The sequence below is a fragment of the Anguilla rostrata genome, chromosome 11, assembly GCF_018555375.3.
Source record: "Anguilla rostrata isolate EN2019 chromosome 11, ASM1855537v3, whole genome shotgun sequence".
Classification (NCBI taxonomy): Eukaryota; Metazoa; Chordata; class Actinopteri; order Anguilliformes; family Anguillidae; genus Anguilla; species Anguilla rostrata.
Window position 1 is genome coordinate 13422019 of NC_057943.1, and position 21467 is coordinate 13443485.

At 46.8% G+C, this 21467-nt stretch overlaps 1 protein-coding gene across 2 annotated transcripts in view; it reads right to left on the minus strand.

The window, feature by feature from the left end:
* Positions 1-1156: 1156 nt before the first annotated feature.
* nol4lb (nucleolar protein 4-like b) overlaps positions 1157-21467 on the minus strand; it is a 104146-nt gene continuing 83835 nt past the window's right edge. Inside the window, exons 6-11 of one of the 2 annotated variants that reach the window (XM_064298037.1) lie at positions 13651-13988; positions 11378-11557; positions 11026-11214; positions 9530-9649; positions 8810-9014; positions 1157-7138 (exon numbers count right to left, since the gene is read on the minus strand). In XM_064298037.1, coding sequence (XP_064154107.1) covers positions 6921-7138; positions 8810-9014; positions 9530-9649; positions 11026-11214; positions 11378-11557; positions 13651-13988 — 1250 coding nt within the window. In that variant the 3' untranslated portion in view covers positions 1157-6920. The remainder of the gene's footprint in view (positions 7139-8809; positions 9015-9529; positions 9650-11025; positions 11215-11377; positions 11558-13650; positions 13989-21467) is intronic. The other variant, XM_064298038.1, reaches the window with a different exon arrangement.

Consider the following 21467-nt stretch of genomic DNA (forward strand, 5'->3'; position numbering starts at 1 on the left):
GGGTAGTCATCAGACCCAAATAGCAGAACAAAAGGACGCCTCTCGATTGCATTTGCTTGCATTTATAGAATTGTCTTGTTTATTTTTTGCTGCTGTAGATGGGTGAATATTACGACCCAAGTTAACATTAACAAATAACACACATTCACAGTGTTCTTGTTGTGTCGTGGTCTCTATGGATTTATTTACGTCAGTGTTTTATTTTGGATTGGATTTATGAAGAACTTTAATTTATTCCCAATAATGTGCTCCTTTCACTATTTCTATGATTGATGTATCAGTTTGTTTGGCAGGTTTGGCGATCTGTAGTTTCTCCATACCACAAGCACTTTGTGTCAGTTTTACGTTTTGTGATACACATGAATGAATATTTAATAGGAGGTGGTTTAATAGGACGCAATTCCAATTTGTTCCTCAACCACATTCAAATTCTGCACCCCACTTTCCCCCCATCTCCTTATTTCCTGTTGTTCACTCTCAGCTGGAATTAAGATCTCTCCTGCTGACTGGACGTAGTTCTCCAACTACAGACATCAGCCTTACTGCCCAGTTGTTGGTGCAGAACTGTTCTGTTGTGCCCATGAAAAAAATACAACTTTCCTGAGGAACAGTACTAATCAATATGATGATATGCCTGTACATTATTTTTGTGCCTGCTATCAGGTTAATCCCTACAGAAAACCTTCAAAGGTTTTTCACTTCTTAGTTGTGTTGAATGCAAGACATTTGAAATGTTGCCTCCAATGTACAAAAAAGATGCTGAATAAAGAGAAAACTACGGAGTTTAAATTTCAGTCAATGTCTCCTAAGTGGTGAATAAAAATAAAATAAGTGGGGTCTAAGATTCAGCTTCCATTTGACTCACTTTCATCTTAGAAATGCAGTCACTTATTTGCAAGGGAATGGAGACCTATCCTGACAAGCAGACATATACTCATACAAATGTGAACACAGACACATAAACACCTGTACCTATGCCTGCTGTACTCAGGGTCTGACTCTGTTCTATGGGTATAACACATTGTTTGGACTTGGAAACGTGGACTGAAAATAGTCACCAAAATATATATTCTGACCCTACCTTGAATGATTGAATGAAGTATGAAAAAAAAACTTTATTCTGCATTAAACATGACAAAAGACAAGATATTCCTGATTCTGTTTGATATATAGCACACTGTTTTATTAGTATATTTAGCTTTGTGACTTACAGCTTGGGAGAAAAGAGTCACAATGTTATGTTTGGAAACCAACGTTTTTACCTTAGCAGTGACATCACACTGAAGAAAGCTTCATTTCAAATCATTGGTATTTCATAAATCAAAGTGATATGTAAGGTAAAAGATAACTGCCCATGCTGTTTCGCATTAAACAAACAGAAGTTGATTTTTTTTTTCTCTTTTTCTTTTTGTTGCTTCACATATATATTTATCAACACTTTTCTAAAGAATTAAAATATTTAGCCACATGTACTGGAAAAAAAGTATCCACTGTTATATATAACACAATAAATATAAAAAAGAATAATTATTTGATATAATTTATGTGGTATCAAAGAGGGAAATGGGCCTTTATTCAGTAAGACGTATGTTTAAAAACTGTGGTCCTTTACCTGAGGTTTGTATGCCATTGTTTTCTTAAATCTAGTGAACCCTATTCAGGGAATGTACAATAAATGGCTTATGATTCACTGAAGAAAATTTTTATTAATGTGAAGGCTAGTGGTTACACCAGGCTTTTGGTTTCTTGTGAAGCCACTGGTTTGTAAGTACTTAATTGGCTAGTAGAGTAATTGTCAGAAGCCAAGGACACAGCTCCATCACATATACAACAAGTCGGTTTCTCCTCCAATGTAAATGAACTGAACCTTATCTAGACTTGGTCCCATTTCCTCTCCCTGTACTATGTATCAGATTAAATTATAACAGGTTTTTGGGGGAGCGGGAAAGGGGGAGGAGAAAAAACATAATCGAACAAAACAACAAAAAGAATCGCAAAAAATCTGTACATGTAAACATCACACTTCCACTGAGTCCAAAATCAGGAGGAAAAAATACAGTTTCACATTGGAATTAGGAACAAACAGAAACTGCGATAAGAACGTCAGCTCCTGGTAGGTAAAGAGGAAAACCTAAAAACAGAGACAGAAAAATCTAAAGCACCACCAAATTATAAAATGAAACAGACTATGGTCGGAAACCATTTTGATTAGACTGTAGCTGTACACTGCCCCAATAGAAAAATAAAAAGATAGGTCATTTTTAATTTTTTTTCTTTTTTCTTTTTGCTGAGCTATACATCTGACCAAAGCAGATAAAGTATGTGTTCATTAGCAAGAACCCTGACCAGCAATACACCTGCATGTGTGGCCTGTGCTCCTGTGGAATAGTCTCTCAGTGTCAAGGGCTGCCCTTTGTGCACTTGATTATGTCCACTCAAGGAGCCAACAGCCAATAGCCACCAAAGCTGGAGAGCCCAAGCCTTCTGATTGGATGAGGGCGAGGATCTTTTTTTTGTTGGCTGCACTCAGGCCCACACCGCACTACAATGTGTGTGGTCTAAGTGGTGGCACTGTCCTGCAGTAGCAGGTCCTCTCCATCCTGAGAAATGCTAAAACTGCATGCTGGGTAACCCCACATTCCTAAATGATGCCAGTCAGGTTGGTTGCTAAATGTGTCGACATCCTTGTTTGGAATGTTTAGGCTGACAGTTAACTTCTCTTGTGACGTTGGTATTGTACAAAATATTTCTGAAAAGACCACTTACTTGCACTACAAAAAATATATAAAATAATAGTAATAATAATAAAAATAGAAATCAGATAAAAATGTGTAAACGGTGAGCCAGTGTGAGTGCTCTACCGATCCCAAAGAGTCAGAAGTCCAGTAAGAATGCTCTGATTATGGCTAAAATACTCTGTGGTCTCCAAGACACACTGTATACAATAGCTGCACACAGAAAAGGAACTGAAATCAAACAGTGAACAAATTACACCTTTCCAAGATTGTCTTTTGCCTATTTTTTTTTTTACAGTTTGTTTTCTTAAAGTTGATGAAAAACAGAAAAGCAAACACCAGAGGATGTTTTTTTCAGGAGGGGGTGGGGGCAGGCTATTTTTGCAACAGCCTGTAAACCGTTTAACATATAAAGATCTTTCCACAGATACATTTCATTGTCCCTTGTCTATTTTACAAATGCATATCTATCACAATCCTTTTTTCTGTTTTTTTTTTGTTTTTTTTAAACCTTAACAGGGCTTTGTGATGTGTGAGGTTAGATCAATCAGCAGTGCTTGACAGCCGTTTGTTGTAAAAGCGCAGGATCTGTCTCTCTGTTGCTCCAGTGCACCCACAGTGCAGTTCTGCGGAACAGAGCGGGGGTCACACTCACTACAGAGGACTTCCCATCTCCCCTAACACCGCCGTCTAGTTTGGCAGGACGCAAAACGGGGACAGAGGACGACGGGGGAGCCGAGGGAGAGGGAAAAAGAGACGAAGACGAGTTGCCTAGGAATGTATTGAGCCTGAAAAATGCCAATGTGAGCTTATTTCAGAATACACAGTAAATAAACTGCGAACCCCCTAAAGTCAGCAGTATTTGAGCTCCACACGAGCCTCAGAGGCCTTGCGTACAGTAATATAAAGGCAGTAAAAGGCTGGTGAAGGGCATGGTATCCTCCACCAGAGTACCCGTTCATATCGTTTAGTGGTACATTTGATGAGTTTGAATGAAGCCTGGAAAATGTACAAGTCCATTCTTTTTCCACGTCAGTCTACCCGACTCAGACTTCCCAAAATGCACTGCTGCGATGGGGGGAGGGGGGGTCGCACTGAGAACGGGCTCTGTCGAAACCGCTCCCGTTCCGAAAGGTGCACTCGGGCGAGTCTGCTCGTTCTGGATATAATCACAGCAATAACAAAACACAGAGAGGGTTAGCCTCTGAGCGCTCATTTTGCATATTTCTTTTGTGTGTGCCATCAGCAACAGCGTCTTAAAGTCAACGGCTCGCAATCGTGCAACCTAAAGATTCGGGAATTCTACTTCTATTCAGGTCCTTTCTACATAGATATTTAATACATATCATAACGCATCAACTTGAATTCAAAGTGGAGGTTTGGAATTGCACATATCTGCAGGACAGAGGTGGTGACTGTGACTTAGGGTCTGTGAGCAGGCATCTCTCTGGTCCACTGACCTGCTAGCTCACAGCCTACCTACATTCCCTTACCAATTGCAGAATCCCCAAAATGGCTTTAATTCACACCAGGGCTTTTTTTTCAAGTTGCCAGCAGTAATAATGATTACTTACAAACCAACCTCCACAGGACGTTAACGTCTCGTAGCCTATCTTGGTTAATATGTTGCAGGTGACCATGAATGCTATGATTATCAACTGCATTGCGATACTCTTGCTCATTACAGTAGGACATCCCTCACCAGTGCAAGATTTGGCCCTGAAACAGTCTCCCATCACAGAGCTGCTGCTTCAGTGTGCAAAAGGGAGCAAATTACAGTGACACTTAAGTGAGCCCAATGAGCCTACCTTCCAGAGAAACACTGACTCTTTCCTTTCTTTCAAAGATAAAACCGTCACCAGTGGAATCTGAGAAGCTTGGAGTGTGACTGCAGATGAGCAGGAGGGCTGGATGATGCCTGTGTGACTGTGCAGGCATGAGGGAGGCACAGTCCAACCCTATAATGTGACTGTGCAGGCATGAGGGAGGCACAGTCCAACCCTATAATGTGACTGTGCAGGCATGAGGGAGGCACAGTCAAACCCTATAATGTGACTGTGCAGGTGAGAGGGAGGCACAGTCCAACCCTATAATGTGACTGTGCAGGTGAGAAGGAGGCACAGTCCAACACTATAACTTGACTGTGCAGGTGAGGGAGGCACAGTCAAACCCTATAATGTGACTGTGCAGGTGAGAGGGAGACACAGTCCAACACTATAATGAATGTGCAGGTGAGGGAGGCACAGTCCAACCCTATAATGTGACTGTGCAGGTGAGAGGGAGGCACAGCCCAATCCCAGGAGTGACTGCAGATGAGGAGGAGGCCTGGGCCATACTACAGTGTAAAAGCAGAGGGAGGCACAGTCCAACCCCAGTTGAGGAGGAGGCCCAGGCCAGTGCTTATGTGAGGCTGCACGAGGTGCCTGAGGATTAGAACAGAGAAGATATTCAAGCCCTCCCACAAAAATATAAAAACAAAAGACAAATCACAACACAGCCCTAGAAATCAACAAAAGGCTAGAGGAAACCTAGAGTGCAAAGCAGTGAGAAACAAAAGCCTGGGATGATAAGTTTTTAGTTTCTTTTTTTGTCTTTGTTTTTGTCCATTTTGCATTTTTGCATGGGTCTGAGGTGCTCTGGTTCAGCCGGAGGCTGGTGTCCTGGCTTGAGGTTACAGGTCTGTGGCAACAGTCCGGTCCATAGCAGCAACATGGGTTAATGGCCATCTCAGAGTCAGAACACAAAGATGTACAGTATCTTCCCCGTAAATTCCACAAGTGAACTGAACTGAACTGAACTGAGGACAAAAAGAGGAAGGGGCGGGGAGATAGAGAGGGGGAAGAAAGACTCCGAGAGGGACAGGGTGACACGGAGTGCGGTGCGTTGGGGGGCTGGGGGGCGGGGTTAAATTTGGCCTTGCGGGATTGGGGAGGCCACCGTGTCACTAGAGAGACGACAAACAAAGAGACCTAAAAAGTCTCAATTCTCAGCAGGGAAAAGTCAGTTTCCAACAGAAAACATGTCTTAACACCCAGCCCTTCAATTTCAATATTCATATCTTTATCCATGTAATTCTGCCGTTGTGTACGGTTTGAATATATACATATATAATCTGAACAAACAAGACTTTTTAAGATTAAACTTGAACTACAGAAACAATATTTATTTTTTTAATCTCTACTGAGCTGCTTTTTTTTTTAGCGGGCTTCTTAAAACAACAAAACTCTTGCTTTCTAACACCAGCTGGGATAAAGTAGGTTTACAGGGACAGTAAGTACATTTGAGGTATTTCCATGTGAAAAAATGGCGTTTCAATATGCATAAGTTAAGTGTTATTCCCGGCGGGAAAGTCTTTATTACTCAATGGGGAGGTGAGGTTTGTGTGACGGGAAAGTGCTTCAGAACACAGAGAGCGCTTATTTACAGCGAGCAAGAGGTTCCTCTCTTCTTTCACTCTTTCTTTGTCTTTTCTCTTTTCTTTCATCTCCTTAGCCTCTGTTCAAAGTGTCTTCATGTAGTTAGTGCTATCTTTAAGATAAGTCACACCCTTTTCAGTGGCTTAGGAACAAACAAACAAAATTCAATTCAATGGCCTTTAAAACAAACAAATTAACTTAAATTAAAAATATGTGTCATTAAGGAAAGTTTTAGTTGGAAATGAAGGACAGTCTGTGTTTTGCTTTGGGGACGGGGTTTGGGTGATTGGTGAAGGGGACTTTTTAAACCTCACTAGCGCTGTGCACCGTAGAGTGTCAGGAGACAGAGGGGAAGGGGGCGGGGTTGTGGCCCTGGCCCAGTCCAGCGGCATCCAGCGTTCAGCACCCCCACGCCTCCTTTAGGTAGATTCAGCTCAGCTCCCGCGCCTCCTCTTTCATCTCTTTTTCCTTTCCTCTATTTTTTTTTACAGTGATGGAGAAACGCGCAATCCCCCCGCGCTCCCACCTTGAAGAGCAGAAGGGGCCCAGTTCTTACGCCGCGGCGCTCTCTCTCCCTCTGCGCCTACATCAAAGGGCGGGGGGATGGGGGGTAGGTGCACCTTCTCTCTAGGGGCGGGCGCTGAGGAAGAAGAGGACGAAGAGGATGGGAGGTAGTCCCGGGGTGGGGGTAGGGTATGGGGGCGGTCTGGCAGGAGAGAGAGAGGGGAGGAGGAGGAGGAGGAGGAGGAGGAAGGGGGGGGGGCGCAGCTCAGTTCTGCTGCAGGATCAGGCTCTCCAGCTCGTCGGCCGAGCGCAGCAGGAAGGCGGCCGATTCGCGGTAGCCGGCGATCAGCTGGCGCACGGCGGTGATCTCGGTGGGGCTGAGCTGCGCCGAGGCGCCGCCGCTGCCCCCGCCCCGCCCGTGGCTGTTGGAGCTGGACGAAGAGGAGTTCGACGCAAGAGACTTCATGCTGAGGTCAGTGGGTCCTGGAGGGAGAGATCACATAGAGATGTAGAGAGGGATCCAACAGTGTGACCAGTAGAACACCACTACCCCTCACAAACTGAGGGAGAGTGTCTAAAACAATGGCACATACTCGTCTGCCTCTAAGTGAAAACATAACGCCTCTCTGCACAACCCCTCTTATATAAAAAGTTCCGCCAACACAAAAAAACGCATTGATCTTCATCTCCCATTAAAAACACAATTGATCCAATATGCCAGTATTTAAAGGGTTTGCTGGTTACAACTGACTTAAGAACAGGATCTTTAGAATAATTCCTTATTGATTAATATAAATATTAAATATACAGACCGTCACCATATAGGCTTTTAGGTTAAACATATAAAAATGTTAACGTTTGGAGTACCATACCCTGATCAATGAATGTGCTGGAATGAAACATTCTCATTCATGCTGGTCCACTTCACATCTCACAAGCATTCACTTTACTGTTTATTCTGAAATGTGCATGTTTGATGATATAGCATAATGTACAACAGCCAGTACATGGTTGTCACCAGTTTATTTAATTCTGATTTTAAAAAGAAGCTCTAATTTGACTGAAACTGCACATTATATTTTGGTTATTGAATGCCTTTAATAGCCTCGTAAAACGTTATGCTACACTATCAAAATGATGTTACTTTGATGTTAATATAATCACAGGCAACAGAAACATGTCACTGGGGAATTTCAGCATTAGCCACTTATCACCCGCAGTTAATTACAGAACCAAGCAAGCTACAGTAGTGATATTAGGCTGATAAACTCAACAGTACTCATAACAAAGTAGGTTTTAAGATAAAAAATGTTTCTTATTACCAAACTGAACTTTAATTATTAGCATTATGAGTTTTACCCCTGTCAGAAATGATTACTGAAACCCCTACTATACACGCCTTCCTATATGGAATAGTATATTCTATATAATCCTGCACAATACCAGAAATACTCTGGAGGGGAGAAGTTCTGAATTGACTCATTAAATACCGCCCAGGGAACCATTCAGTCATGTTCAGGCACAAAGTAAGCATCATTTCTTCACACTGTATAAGAACTAAAAAAAAATACAGTTGGTTTCTTTTTTCGTGAATATGAAAAAATAAAAAAAAAATAAAAAATCCACTTCAGGCATTACTAAACTCAATCCTGATGCTGCCCTGTGCATCATAGTTTTCCTTCCTGTCAACGCTGCAATTAACTGTTAATTGCCCTTTAATTGGCCCCATTCTGTCAGAATCAAGCATTCCATCAGAAATTCATACTTTAAATTAACTTGAGGACCATCTACTCAGTTGGATATCCAGTCAGACAACCACAATTTTCTGTTTCTGTAATACGGTCTATGACAATGAGGTTATACTGTGGCTGAATGACTAAAAGTATGGATACCTGGGTGAACTAACCACATGACTGTGGACAGCAAAGAAATCGGACACACTGCAATTGGTAACGAGCCAAATCTGTATTCTATTAAAACTAGTTTGAAGACAAAATTGGCAAAGACTGCATGTTTCCAACACCATTAATTAATCCAGAGGCCTGACTTAAGCATAAACTACCATACACAGGCAGCTGTCAGGGCAGAGTTGGGGAAAGCCTTGGTGTGTTGTTTGCATTACTTTGCTTGCCAAATAAAGAAACATGCAATCACCATTGCTCTGTGCAGTGCCGGTTGTCAGGGAGACAGGGTGTTGCATACTGGCACCTAGGCCTCCGTAACCACGGTAACTGTAGTTGAGCCCACCGTTGATGTAGAGCTGATCCTGGTTGTAGGCCGAGGCAGCCAGGGAGTACGCAGAGTGCGCCAGGGTGACCGGCTCCCGCGAGCTCGGCTTGTCCAGTGAAATCTGCTCGTCCTGGGGAGGGGAGGGGAGGGGAGCGGAGGGGAGGGGAGGGCAGGGGGAGAGTCAAACCCACACTGCTACACTTGCTCTCCCCGTGCTCCAGGCATCACAGGTTTGTGTGTACCCAGGGAGACTTACCCTTCCTAAAATCTGCACCCTGTATATAGAATGCATCTGCTGTGACTTTACACAAATCAGAATATGCAAAATGCACATCACATACAAAACACAGATTTTAGGACAAGCGCATCACATTGTACTAGATTCGCTGCTATATGTGATTAAAAAAATAGCTAAACTCACACAGCTGAGTACGCACGCAGTCACACACACTCACACACGTACACACACACGCACGCACATATGCACACACACACGCACGCACGCACACACACGCGCACACACACACACGCGTGCACACACATACACACACACACACGTACACACGCGCACACACACGCACACACATGCACACACACACACACACACACACACACACACAAACACGCACACCCACAGTGCCTTACGTGGGTCTGGTACACGTCTAGGCGCATCCGCTTGGCGGCCTTGCGTGATTCGCTCTCGCAGGCGGCCGCCAGGATGTTCTCGGCCATGGCGGAGGTGAGGTGAGGCGGCGTGGGTCGTGTCTGACGGGAGAGGAGCACAAGTGAGCCGCACGCACCGGCAGCCCGCAGCGTGGAGTGCGGAGTGTGTTCACTCTACAGCGTGCTCACAGGAGTGGGTTCAACGAGGAATAACCATCAGGGCACAAGTGGGTTCTCCCTGTAAGCGTTTGCAGGGGCACGTTCAGTGAAGCCGCTCGGTGATTGTAATGCCTGTGTAACGCTGCGTCAACTTGAGGGCTGTCAGAAACCGATACTTGGAATGACTGCAGTAAGAGCTAGCCCTTCTTCAAAAAAAAAAACTACTTTTCCCAAAGATCATTTCCTCATATTCGCTTGCTGATTGTAATAATGAGCTAGCCACGAGGGGCCACTGATGAACAATTTTCAGCCGCAGCAGATGCTAGTTTCAGCTCATTTCTTTGTTCTCAGTAAATGCAACGCAAGGCAGTCACTGTGAATTTGGGAATACATTTCTAAATGAACTCTGTAGCTGGGCGATAATGACATTTTTATTTAGATATGAATTACATTTTGATGACAGGACATGTGCTACATAGCCTTAGCCCTCCATCGCAATGATTTCTCATAGGAATATACCTTCCCTTCAGTCTGGAATCACCCACAATAAAGCTTGTCCTAAAATGACTAAATTCATAGCATAGCACTCCTGAGCATATTTATTATCTACAGCACAGTACATACTGGAGCTGGATGGACCCTGCACTTGATTATCAGCTGTCCACATGGACTGAAAAGGCTACTTGAATTTGGTATCCTATTGTTAATGTATACCTTCAGTCAGCACATCAAATAAGTGTTTGGACCATTTGTGGCACAGCAGTTCCCAGAACTGAATTCTAATGTCTGTCATCCTACAAAAGTTCACAGGAGAATTTGGGTAACAGCTCCGGGTTGCAGTATGTGATCTTTAGGGTGAGGATGACAAGACTGGATTGTTTTATGAACAGCTTAGTGGACTTGTGATGCTAGATAACAGGGAATGGGACAGTGCGGAGGCCTGCAACTCCATCCTCATTATAAACCGTGTGAAGGGACTGAGTCTTTTACCACTGGGGAAGGCAAAGTGCGAGTAAAATGTCTCCTCACTCATCTGTGTTAGAGAAAATTTGCTGAAGTTGAGTATATGAGAGAAGCACGTCTCAGAATTACAGCAGCAGCACTCACATTGGTCCCAGTGGCACTTTTGCTTTCATTTTAGAGAGGAGACCATAATTGTGACCAATGACTTTGGGCCCAGGTTTTCAGGCTTAAGCCAACAAGTGCACTGTAATGTGTTCATTGGCTGGCTAGCAGTGATATCTGCCTTGATTTAGACGCATGGCTCAATTGAAACCAATGGCCGGGGTAAGATGCGATTCAGAGCTCCTTCACCGTACCTCCATGCCATTCTTCTTCATGCGACGGCAGGACTTGAGGTAGGTGCGTATGCGCTTGCGAGCGCGCTCCTGGAACTCGGGGAACTGGCGGCTGCAGGACTCGATGATGGCCTGGATCTTCTCCTTGGGCTGCTTGGAGATGGGCACCATGCGGTCCAGGTTCTCATCCACAAACAACCTCACAAACATCTTTCACAGAGAGAGAGAGAGTGACATAGAGTGAGACAGAGCGAGAGAGAGGAGAGAGAGATAGCAAGAGTTTAAAAAAAATATTGAACCCTCAGCAAACACCAGCTGAGCGTTCTGATTTAAGATGACAGGAAGGGCCAGTGTGGTCCTACAGGACTCTTACATTGAAAGCCTTTAGCCGCTCGGGGTCCACGCCCTCCGTGTCATTCATCTTGTCGCTGTCATCGTGGTCATCATGGTCATCATCATCATCATCTGCAGCCTGTGCCCGGTTCACGGTCAGGTCCTCTGGAAAAGTCTCCATCTTCACTGAGTCATAGCTCCCTGAGCTGTACTGAGGAGACTGCACGCGTGCACGCACACACACACACACACACACACACACAAATTACATTTCTGTTTACTCATGAGCGTCAACAATAATCACATCGACAAGATCCACAAGAGAGTATCTAAATCCAAAATGAAAGCTTTTTTGGATTGACCATTTTCATTTCCTCAGACTGTCCTGGAGAAAGAAATCCTCAAGGACAGGTAGCATTATGAGCTTGTGTTCAAAGGCCTCACTTTCAATGAAGTCTTTTCAAATTTTCCTCTTTCAACAGATGCAGACTCCTGCCTGCTCATCAGCTGCTTCATACAAACACACTTCCTTTCACTGCCCGCTCCTCCATCTTCTTTTCAAAATCCAGACATGTCAGAAAGGCTTTCCAGCTCCTTCATGTTTGTTCTATTTTTCTCAGGGATGTTGAATTGATAAGCACAACTAACTTGATTTTAGAAATGCTTCTAGAAACAGTTTTTGTCAAATTGAGGAAATTTCCCAACAAGAATTTTTTCGCCTCTACTAATGTGAGCTGTTTCGAGATCACAATAAAGTGTCACAAATTTAAGTGGATCTTAATAAGGCTGTAAACTTAATCCAAACAGAAAGGAAAACACAATTACGTCTGAGGGGACTTCAACGGTTTATAAACCTGAGGAAGTAAACCATTATAAGAGTGCCAGTGCACAGCACAGAAATGCATTCAAACTCGCACTGCTTTAGAGTGGAGTTTTTCATATTATTTTATACTATTTTCTGACTGGCTAAATCAGTATTTGTACTGTATGCAGGATATTTTAGCTGCTTATAGAATTCTTGAACGACCTCCCAGCTTTACAACAATTCATATTGGGACAATGACGAGTTTGCGGTTTAAAGCAAGAAAATACACTTCAGTACCATTTGCTGCTGCTCTGAAGCACTTCTCTCATGTGTAGTACTGTTGACACAGGAAGCCATACCACTTCTTTCCTGAGTGCAGTGCTCTCTGGCTGCATGCTTCATAGGAAATAGTTCAAACCAAATGTAAGATTAAATGTATTTTTATATTAATCAGGTAATATACACGCATACAAGCTCTGGAGGCATAAATGTCACTGCACTAGCTGCTTTAGAGTTACTTAAAGTGTATTTTCTTGCTTTAAATGACAAATCCATTTGAAGCCCCTATTAAAGCCATTGTGTCACTGCCAGGTCGTGAGAAACTTTCTGCGAGAGAAAAGAACTGCCACTAAAATATATAGTAAAACTGAAATAATATCAAAAACTCCAGAAAGTGAGCTTTTACTTCAACATCCTTACTGCAGTTCAGTCAAAAATAAAACTTTTTTTTCTGTCCACAATGTCCAGACCTGACCGAAGACTTTTCCCAGCGGGTTTTCCCATTGCCTGAAGAAAATACCGCTAGTTTGAGCTGCGAGTCTACTATAGCAAATGCTAGCGAGACACCTATACTGAATGTTATAGTCAGTTATCAGCCTTCTGTGAAGTTCCACTTAACACAGATCAGAGGTATAAGTTATTATTGGCAGGAGCAGCTTGCATGCTAGCTATTCGGACATCAGCACGGTGAATCAAAATGGCCTATGGCTCATTTGGTACACAGAGCACTGAGAGATAAAACGTCTTGAAATGTCCTTCAGACTATAAACCTCTGCAGCTACAGCATTATTGTAATTATAAAGCAAGGGAGTTAATCAGTCCTCCACATTCATTTCTCAGTAACACCAGGGGGAGACACAGAGTAAGACAGTGAGTGAGTGTGGCAGTTATATTTTTGCGCAAGACATGAATATCTCAGCCGTACAGTTGACACCGTTTGCTTAGATTCATTTGATATAAAAATAAAAAAACAGTGAAAACACCATGGGAGAAGCTAGTACATATTTAAAAATAAGATGAACCTTTTTTTAGGACACAACTCTAATGCTTTTCACCTAAATATCATGAACACTACACCTGAATGCTGCATCTATCTGAATATGTCTGAACTAAGATCTGCAGTATTGTATCATTTGTATGATGACCTCATAATTTCCCCCAATAATCTCACATTGACAGTGCACCACACAGACTCTAATCTTCTGTCAGGGTGTGTGCTTTGGCCCTACCTTGTTGCCGTAGTCTCTGACGTCGCGGTCGTGGCGCAGGTCTGCGGGCTGGCCAGGTTTTCCGGGGTACTTCCTGCGCAAGCCGTCGGGGGGGTCGGGCTGGAAGGGGCCCAGCATCGGCCCGGCGGGCAGCCGCTCGCTGAGGTTGATTGGCTGCTGGTCCTCGGAGGAGGACGAGGAGGAGGTGGTGCTGAAATCCAGGGGCCCCGCCGCCCCGTTCCCGTTCACCTCGCTGTAAGGCCCCGCCCCAGCGCTCTCGGGCGGAGCTGCCCCGCCCGCTGAGGGAGGGGTCAGGGTGTGCATTCCATTCCCACTGCCGCTCTCTGAAGAGGAGTCGTCTGAGAGAGGGAAACAGAGAGAGCGGGGGTTAGCAGGGGAAACGACCGATGAAGAACAGATATCTCTCCTACCGGATGAGCGAACCATGACACCATCAACTGTACAGTAAGTGGCAGTGCGAAAAATACAAAACCCTTCTCATTGAAATGTTTCAACAGTAACTGATTACCAAGGCTAACATGCGCACACACTTACATAAGTCCTACTGAGGCACAAAACACACAGTGAGACAGAGAAACAACACAAGCAGTCTGTTCAGCGATAACACGCACACACGGTCTCAAGGACGGCAACACACAAAAGCCCTGGGCCTTCCAGAGCTCACTGAGCACGGGGCATCAGACTGCTGGCTTATTTATGGGACGTGCTTTCAAGCAACTCACAGCCCGCCCTGGACCCCACACTGGAAAAAAGGAAAAAAAAATGCAGTTGCTACAGGGGGGCAGCAGAGGGCGCTGCGTGCTCTACGGTTGCAGCAGGGGCCCGGTGAATGACACACTGGGTTCAGTGAAGTGTTAAAGGCGTGATGCGGAGAGCAGGTCCGCCATGCTGCGGGAAGAGTTACTGTGAATTAGTTTATTAAACAGATCCAGCCTGGAGCGGGGCCAGCCCCCAATAATAGGGTGCTTATTCATGAGCACACAGCGCGCTGATTAAAGTACAGAGAGCGCGACACACAATCCCCACACGTCTCTCCAGGACATGGCAGCCGCCGCGCGGCCGCCGAGAAGCACAGTGACTGACGCCGAGCGCAAGGCGGGAAGCAGCGGCCGCTCACCGCAGCGGTGCGCTTGCGAAGAAGACCTGGAGGTTCCCGTGGCAAACGGAGGGCACTGTTGCTCTACCTCGAAGCCTCACGGTAAAACAGAACCTACTAAGAACCCGACCGTATAAGTGGCTTACAAACCCGATGAAGAAGGTCGTTAGTTAAGCGAGTAAATAATGCAGCGTGACTTCATTAAAAGTGTGTCAGCACTCCGAGCAGCACGAGCGTCAGCGAGGGGAGCGTGTCCGCGGCTCGGCCGCTAACTCCCAGCGTGGACGGAATGTGCACAGTATCGCCTGTTCTGATCACAAGCGCGAAGGCAGAGATTTCACGCAGAAACCCAAGACCAGCGCGTCTAGACAGAGAGAAGAGGCCGTCCGTCTCCCTCCGCACGCCCCCGTCCATCTCCATCCCCTCCTCCGGAGAAACGCGCGCTCTCCTCCCCATCCATCAACGCGTGGCCAGGGCCTCAACCTGAGGAGAGGCAGCTACTAAAGAAGTGATCATTTACTGCATTGCTTTGCCAGTGCGCCCAGCTGATGGATGGCTGTGGTCATTGCCTTCCGCTCCCGTGGAGGGGAGCCCGGCCGGGGGCCGCAGTCTCCTCTGCAATCGGGCAGCGCTTGGGGGAGGGGTTTCGGACCCTCTCTCTCTCTCTCTCTCGGACCCTCCTCAGGCTGACAGATGTGGGCTGGGCCGGCTGGCCGGGCGGGACCGCTCTCTCTCTCTCTCTCTCTCTAACGACAGAGCGCGCGTGCGGCGCTGGCTGGGTGTGCAGATTTGGGCTCAGGGCTACGTGCTGTCCTCTGAGCGCGTGCGGCGAGGGCAGTATTGGGGTCAGCCCTACAAAGCCCTGAGGGAGGGGAGGAGAGAGCCAGAGAGCAGATCAATGGATGAGAGAGAGAGAGAGAGAGCTGAGAGGAAGAGAGAGAGAGATAGAGAGAGAGCTAAGAGGAAGAGAGAGATAGAGAGAGAGTTAAGAGGAAGAGAGAGAGAGAGATAGAGAGAGAGCTAAGAGGAAGAGAGAGATAGAGAGAGAGTTGAGAGGAAGAGAGAGAGAGAGCTGACATGAATACAGAGAGAGAGAGAGCTGAGAGGAAGAGAGAGATAGAGAGAGAGCTGAGAGGAAGAGGGAGAGAGAGAGCTGAGAGGAAGAGGGAGAGAGAGAGAGCTGAGAGGAAGAGGGAGATAGAGAGAGAGCTGAGAGGAAGAGGGAGAGAGAGAGAGGGAGAGAGCTGAGAGGAAAGAAGACTGAGGGAGAGAGGGGAGGAAAAGAGCGAGTTTGAGAGAGTGAGGGAGGGGGGCCGTGAGCTGGTCAGTGGGAGAGAGATAGAGGAGTGGAGAGAGACAGGGAGGCAGATTGAAAGAGAGAGAGAGGCAGAGAGGAGGTCAGAGAGAGAGAATGGGGAGGAGAGAGAGGCAGGAAGCAGGTCAGAGGGGGGGGAGACGCAGAAGAGGTCAGAGAGAGAGAGGGAAGCGAAGAGCGAGGGAGAGATAGAAGGAGCGGGAGACGGAGACGGAAAGGGAGGGGGCTGGAGAGAAAAATGGGAAGGAGGACAGAGAGATGGAGATGCAGAGGAAGAAGGATTGGGAGGGAGAGCAGGATAGAGAAAGAGAGAGAGAGAGAGAGAGAGAGAGAGAGAGAGAGCAATCGGCCTTTGGGGAACAACAGCAGTGGAGGCAGCCGTTTATTTATTAGAGTATAAAAAGTATTCATGCGCGCAGAGCAAGGCTAGCCTAATTCCTGCCAGCTCTACACAAATCCCCCTCAGGAACAGCACCGTGGTCTGTGTGGGATCAGGCACCCTTCTCTCTTATTCTTATTCTTAAAGGAACACCGGCCCACTGCTCCAGAGCGCCGGCGGGGGGGAAGGGGGAAGGGTCACCGCTGGCAGAGCGGGGGGAGAGGGAGGAGAGGAAGGGAGCAGGAAAGAGAGGCGAGAGGTGCGCAGTGGAACCGGCCGCACATACACCCTCACCCTCTCCACACTTAAACTCAAAGCCCAAAGGCTTCCACATAAACCAGCCATCACAGCGAGAGAAAGGGTCCCCTCTGTGAGTGAAAATCAGAGACAATTTCCCATGTAGGTGTGGAGAGGCCTGCACTTCCTGTTATGCCTGCCCACCTTCACAGGAAACAGAGATAAGGAGCATGTAGCCTAATGTTCCAGCCTGGCACTGAGGGCGCCTGCTCTCCAGCGAGTGCTTCGTTCGCGGGAGTCATCCATATTCAGCGTCTCTGTGAAGACCCGGCAAGGACAGGGACATCGGGGGGCACAGTGTCACTTGGCAGGAGAGCGCGCTCACAGGCTCACGCTCCCTGACATGCCCCGCATACAGCCGCGACTGAATCAGCAACCTGCTCCAGCAGCCAGAGCGGAGGCCAGCGCTTCCCACAACCGGCTCCTCACATGCGGGCTGACAGGGGACAGGGTCCCCCCCCGCCCCCTTCCCTCCACTCCACCCAAAACCTTTCAAGTTCCTCCAGCATAGGGGCGTCTCGTGTTCCTGGGGCTGCAGCAGCCTCGTCAGGGCACAGCTTCCACCCGCTGCCGCTGGGAGAAAGCGGAGCGCCGTCTCGGGGAAGCTCATGCGCTCTGTGCTCGTGCCTCTGCCTCTCTCTCCCAACAACAACACAGGCACACACTCAGACACGGCGGCCTTGAGTTCGCCTGGAGACCCAGAGCCGGGCAGGGGGTTGGCACGGGCTGTATCTGGGACAGAGGAGCAGGACAAAGCCCACACTGTCCTTGTGTGTCTCCAGCGTCTCAGCATCGGGCCAAACAACAAACAGACCCCTGTTGCCCTTCAGGACTAAAGAGGCTCTCACAAATAACAAAGGCCAAGCATTTCCTTGAAAATTTAAGCCTGTGGACAAACATGAGCAAACTCAGTACAGGTTTTGAGATGGCCTCAACTGTTTTTTATAAACCGTCTTAGTTTGGATATAGTAAGTAGGCGCTTAGGTTTTAGCACAGATGTGTTTGACAAAATCACTTACCGAAAGCAGGAAATTGGTGCCTGAGAGCCGAAATATAAACCTATACATTCATACTATTGTTATGTTTCACTGAGCAGGGTACAAGACCATTTGATTAGAAACAAGTTTGTATATCAAATATTGGTTTGGAGAGAATCCAAAAACCACTTTCACACCACCCTGTTGACAACATAATGCATATTATTAGTAAAATTACACATTTACTTCACAAACTACACGTTTTCAGCGTATATTTAGTCTTTCAGCAAGGCTGCACATCACAAGCGTTAAATAGTGTGGTAGCCAGGTATCTAACTGGCAGCGTTTCTGTTATTCGAATAAACACCGCACAGGACACACTGTCATCTATGCCGACAGGTTGACACTTTTTCCTCCAAAAATATGAAAATAACTGTGAGTGTGACAAGAAATATGCTTCTGTTAATTGCCTAAGAGATAGAAACATCAAAGAACGCAGCCTGGCTTTCAATGACAGAGACTAGCCTGCCCAGCCATCCGCCCGACTGCCGCATATTTATCAACAATTATGTTAATGATGTCAGCCGCCGACAGCCAATTTAAATATCCCTCACCGCGATTCAGTTCGACACCGCCCTCAATAAAACACACAATTTGCATATGCTGCGACCATGTGAATGGAAACAGCCAATGAACCACAACCAAACAGGCGAGGGGCATTAATGCAAAGGGGGAGGAAAAAACCCTTTGGAGCTGGAGGTCCTCACTGAGGACACACACAGGAATATGTCTGTTGTCTGTTTAATGTTGAAATTAAATGGGGGACGAGGCAGAGTTAACTGAGTTAAAAATACAAGTGCAGAAGAACCGACAATGAGGACTGATATAGAAGTTCGAAGGAAGAGAGAAAATGACTTAAATGCTGTTGTTGATGCTGTCAAATGGAAGAAACATGTCAAACTCATCCATACTTCAAATCCTCAGAACACCTAAAAATAAGTTACGCACTGACATGCTAATGGTGACAACAACCTTTGCGGTAGTGATAACACAATGACTCACAGGTTCTAATTAAGTGGAGGGTTTTAACATTTTATAATAATATTTATCTTCACAAAGATTCGGCTGTTCTTGAACACATGATTCACAAATGGCCATGGTTCGATGGGGACTGGTGGCTCAGTACACTGGGGAACCGTGCGGTGGAAAACGATGCGGGTTTCAGTATCAGTAAGAAAGTTACGTTAGGGAAGTGAATGCGTGTGAACCGCAGGCAGCGCTCTGAATGAAGCTGAGAGCCACAGTGACAGCAGGGGGCTGCCGGTGTGGAGCTCCTCTCCAAGGCCCGGCCTCTCCAGACCTGAGAGCCTGCTAGCCGCAGTCGCGTGTTCCTGTGACATTTGGAAGAGTGTCATCCAGGAAGAAGAACACGGAAACAAACTCTTTTTTCTCTCGTTCCTTCCCCTCACTGAGACGGCGGGAGCAGCCGCTGGACCGCTTGACCGCGCCCGCCGTCCTCACGCCTCGTTGCAAACCTCACGCCTGCTTTTGGGCGCTCTTCCTCAGCGGCCCGACGCCGCCCCGCGCGATGAAGGCCGCTCTGATAGATCTGATAAGGTAGACCCACAGAACTCATTTGCATAAGCCCTTCCCAGAACACATAACAATGGCCAGATTGAATATGTATGAAGTCAAACCCCCAATCAGCTAAAATGACTGCTGCTCTATTGGCTGGTGGGTATACAGACCATTGTGATAAATAAATGCTCCCTCTGACACTTGGTGGGCACATGGAAATTTCTGTGGCCATTTTCCCCCTGCAAACCACTGACAAACAGTGCTCTATCCATAAAGGACTTCCTCTAACACACTGCGCTTTCCGCATTGTCCTAATTACTGTGGTACTGTCCGTCCACTAATCTGATATGGTGATAATCGCATTGTGAAAACAAACAAGCCAATCCCAGAGAAAATACAGAAAAGCCTAAAAACACATATTTCTAGAGATACAACTACACATTTACAATTATCTTCCATGGATTTTACAATTGTGAGAAGCAGAATTAGTCACCATCAAGCAAGTCCGTGTTTACTATTTTGCTCTGCATGGAAATGAAAGTCATTTTCCCCGCTCTCATGTTATGCTTGTATTTGGAATTTTCGAGATTTCACGGGCCCCTGGTAATTTCTCGACCTCTGCGGTGAGGAGGCAGCTTTAATCAGGGCCCCTGAAAATGACGCAGGGGTTTAGTCACCCTGTGCTCTGCGCGGCTGCCCTGACAACAAAAGGCCTCTGGGTTCACTTCCTGGTTAAAAATGGCAGCCCCCTGTCCCTCGGGCGACTACCATCTTGATCATCAAACTGCGTCACGCTGCAGAAACGGGGAACAGTCCCAGCCCAACATTCGAAGCTGGCCCTGGCTCACGCGCGCTCGAGCGGCGTGTGGTCGAGCGGCCTGTGTTCGTTTCGCCGTTCGGTGGACCCGCGCTTCCCTGCCGCGCAGTCTCGTGCTCCCAGTCAAACCCTCTCAGCTCCTCCTGATGACGCTGAAACGATGTGACGCGCGGGGCAGCTGAGAGAAGCTGTGAGACTCCCATAACAGCACACACTTTCCCCCGTTTGATGCTGCCTGCACTGCAGATGGAAGCCATCAATACCAATTAACAGCAGCTTTTTACAGACATAAAGGAGTATAAATCACAGTGCCATCACCTTTTATCCACTGGCAGTGTGTCCAACATTGATCCAATTAGAAAACTTGTAAAACTGTGATTTCTTGTTGCTGTAGTCCTTTCTATTACGTTCGCGCTGGAATCTTACTCTTCAGAGAAAAAACTCTTTGTGGATGACTGATCACAGTACACAGGCACTGGCAGGGCTCTTCTCTCAGGTGGGAGACAGGGAGCTGTGTGCCTGCCATCCCTGCACTGTCCAGCTCCGTGTGTGTGCGTGTGTGTGTGTGTGTGTGTGTGTGTGCATGCGTGTGCGTGTATGTGTGCGTGCGTGTGTGTTTATGTGTGTATCTGTGTGCATGCGTGTGCGTGTATGTGTGTGTGCGTGTGTGTGTGTGTGTGTGTGTGTGTGTGTGTGTGTGTGCATGCGTGTGCGTGTATGTGTGCGTGCGTGTGTATGCGTGTGTGTTTATGTGTGTATCTGTGTGCATGCGTGCGTGTGTGTGAGTGTGCGCTTGTGTGTACGTGTGTGTGTGTACGTGCGTGCATGTGTGCATGTACATACATGTGTGTCTTACTGTGAGGAGGAATGGGATGTTCTTTTCAGTTTAGCGTAAGGTAGCGTGATGCACTCCTTGCTGGTTAACCAATCATTACCATAAAGTGCCGCAATTTGCCGATGGAATCAAAGACCATACAGAGAGCCGAGTAACAGGCTGATTTTTAATTCATGACTGTGACCTCAAATTAAGCAGAGCTTCCATGGGGACCGGGCTGATTTTCACACTCATTTGCAGGTCCAGCTGCTTCCCGTTCCTGCAGTCCTCCCTGCTCTCAGTCTCACAGAGTCCTCTCCCTCCCTCCAAACGCCACGTCCGCCATCTTTCCCCTCTCGCGTCCCACCCCTTTACTCTCCGCCCCAAAATGTCCCTCCTTCCCCCCCTCCATCCCTGAATTACCCATCAAACCCCCTCCCTGGAGCTGACAGTGTGGGCTGGGCTCCTGCGGAACGTGACTGTCACTTTGATACATGGGAGTGTTTAGCAGGCTGGGAACGCTGGGGAGAGCGCAGAGTGTCTC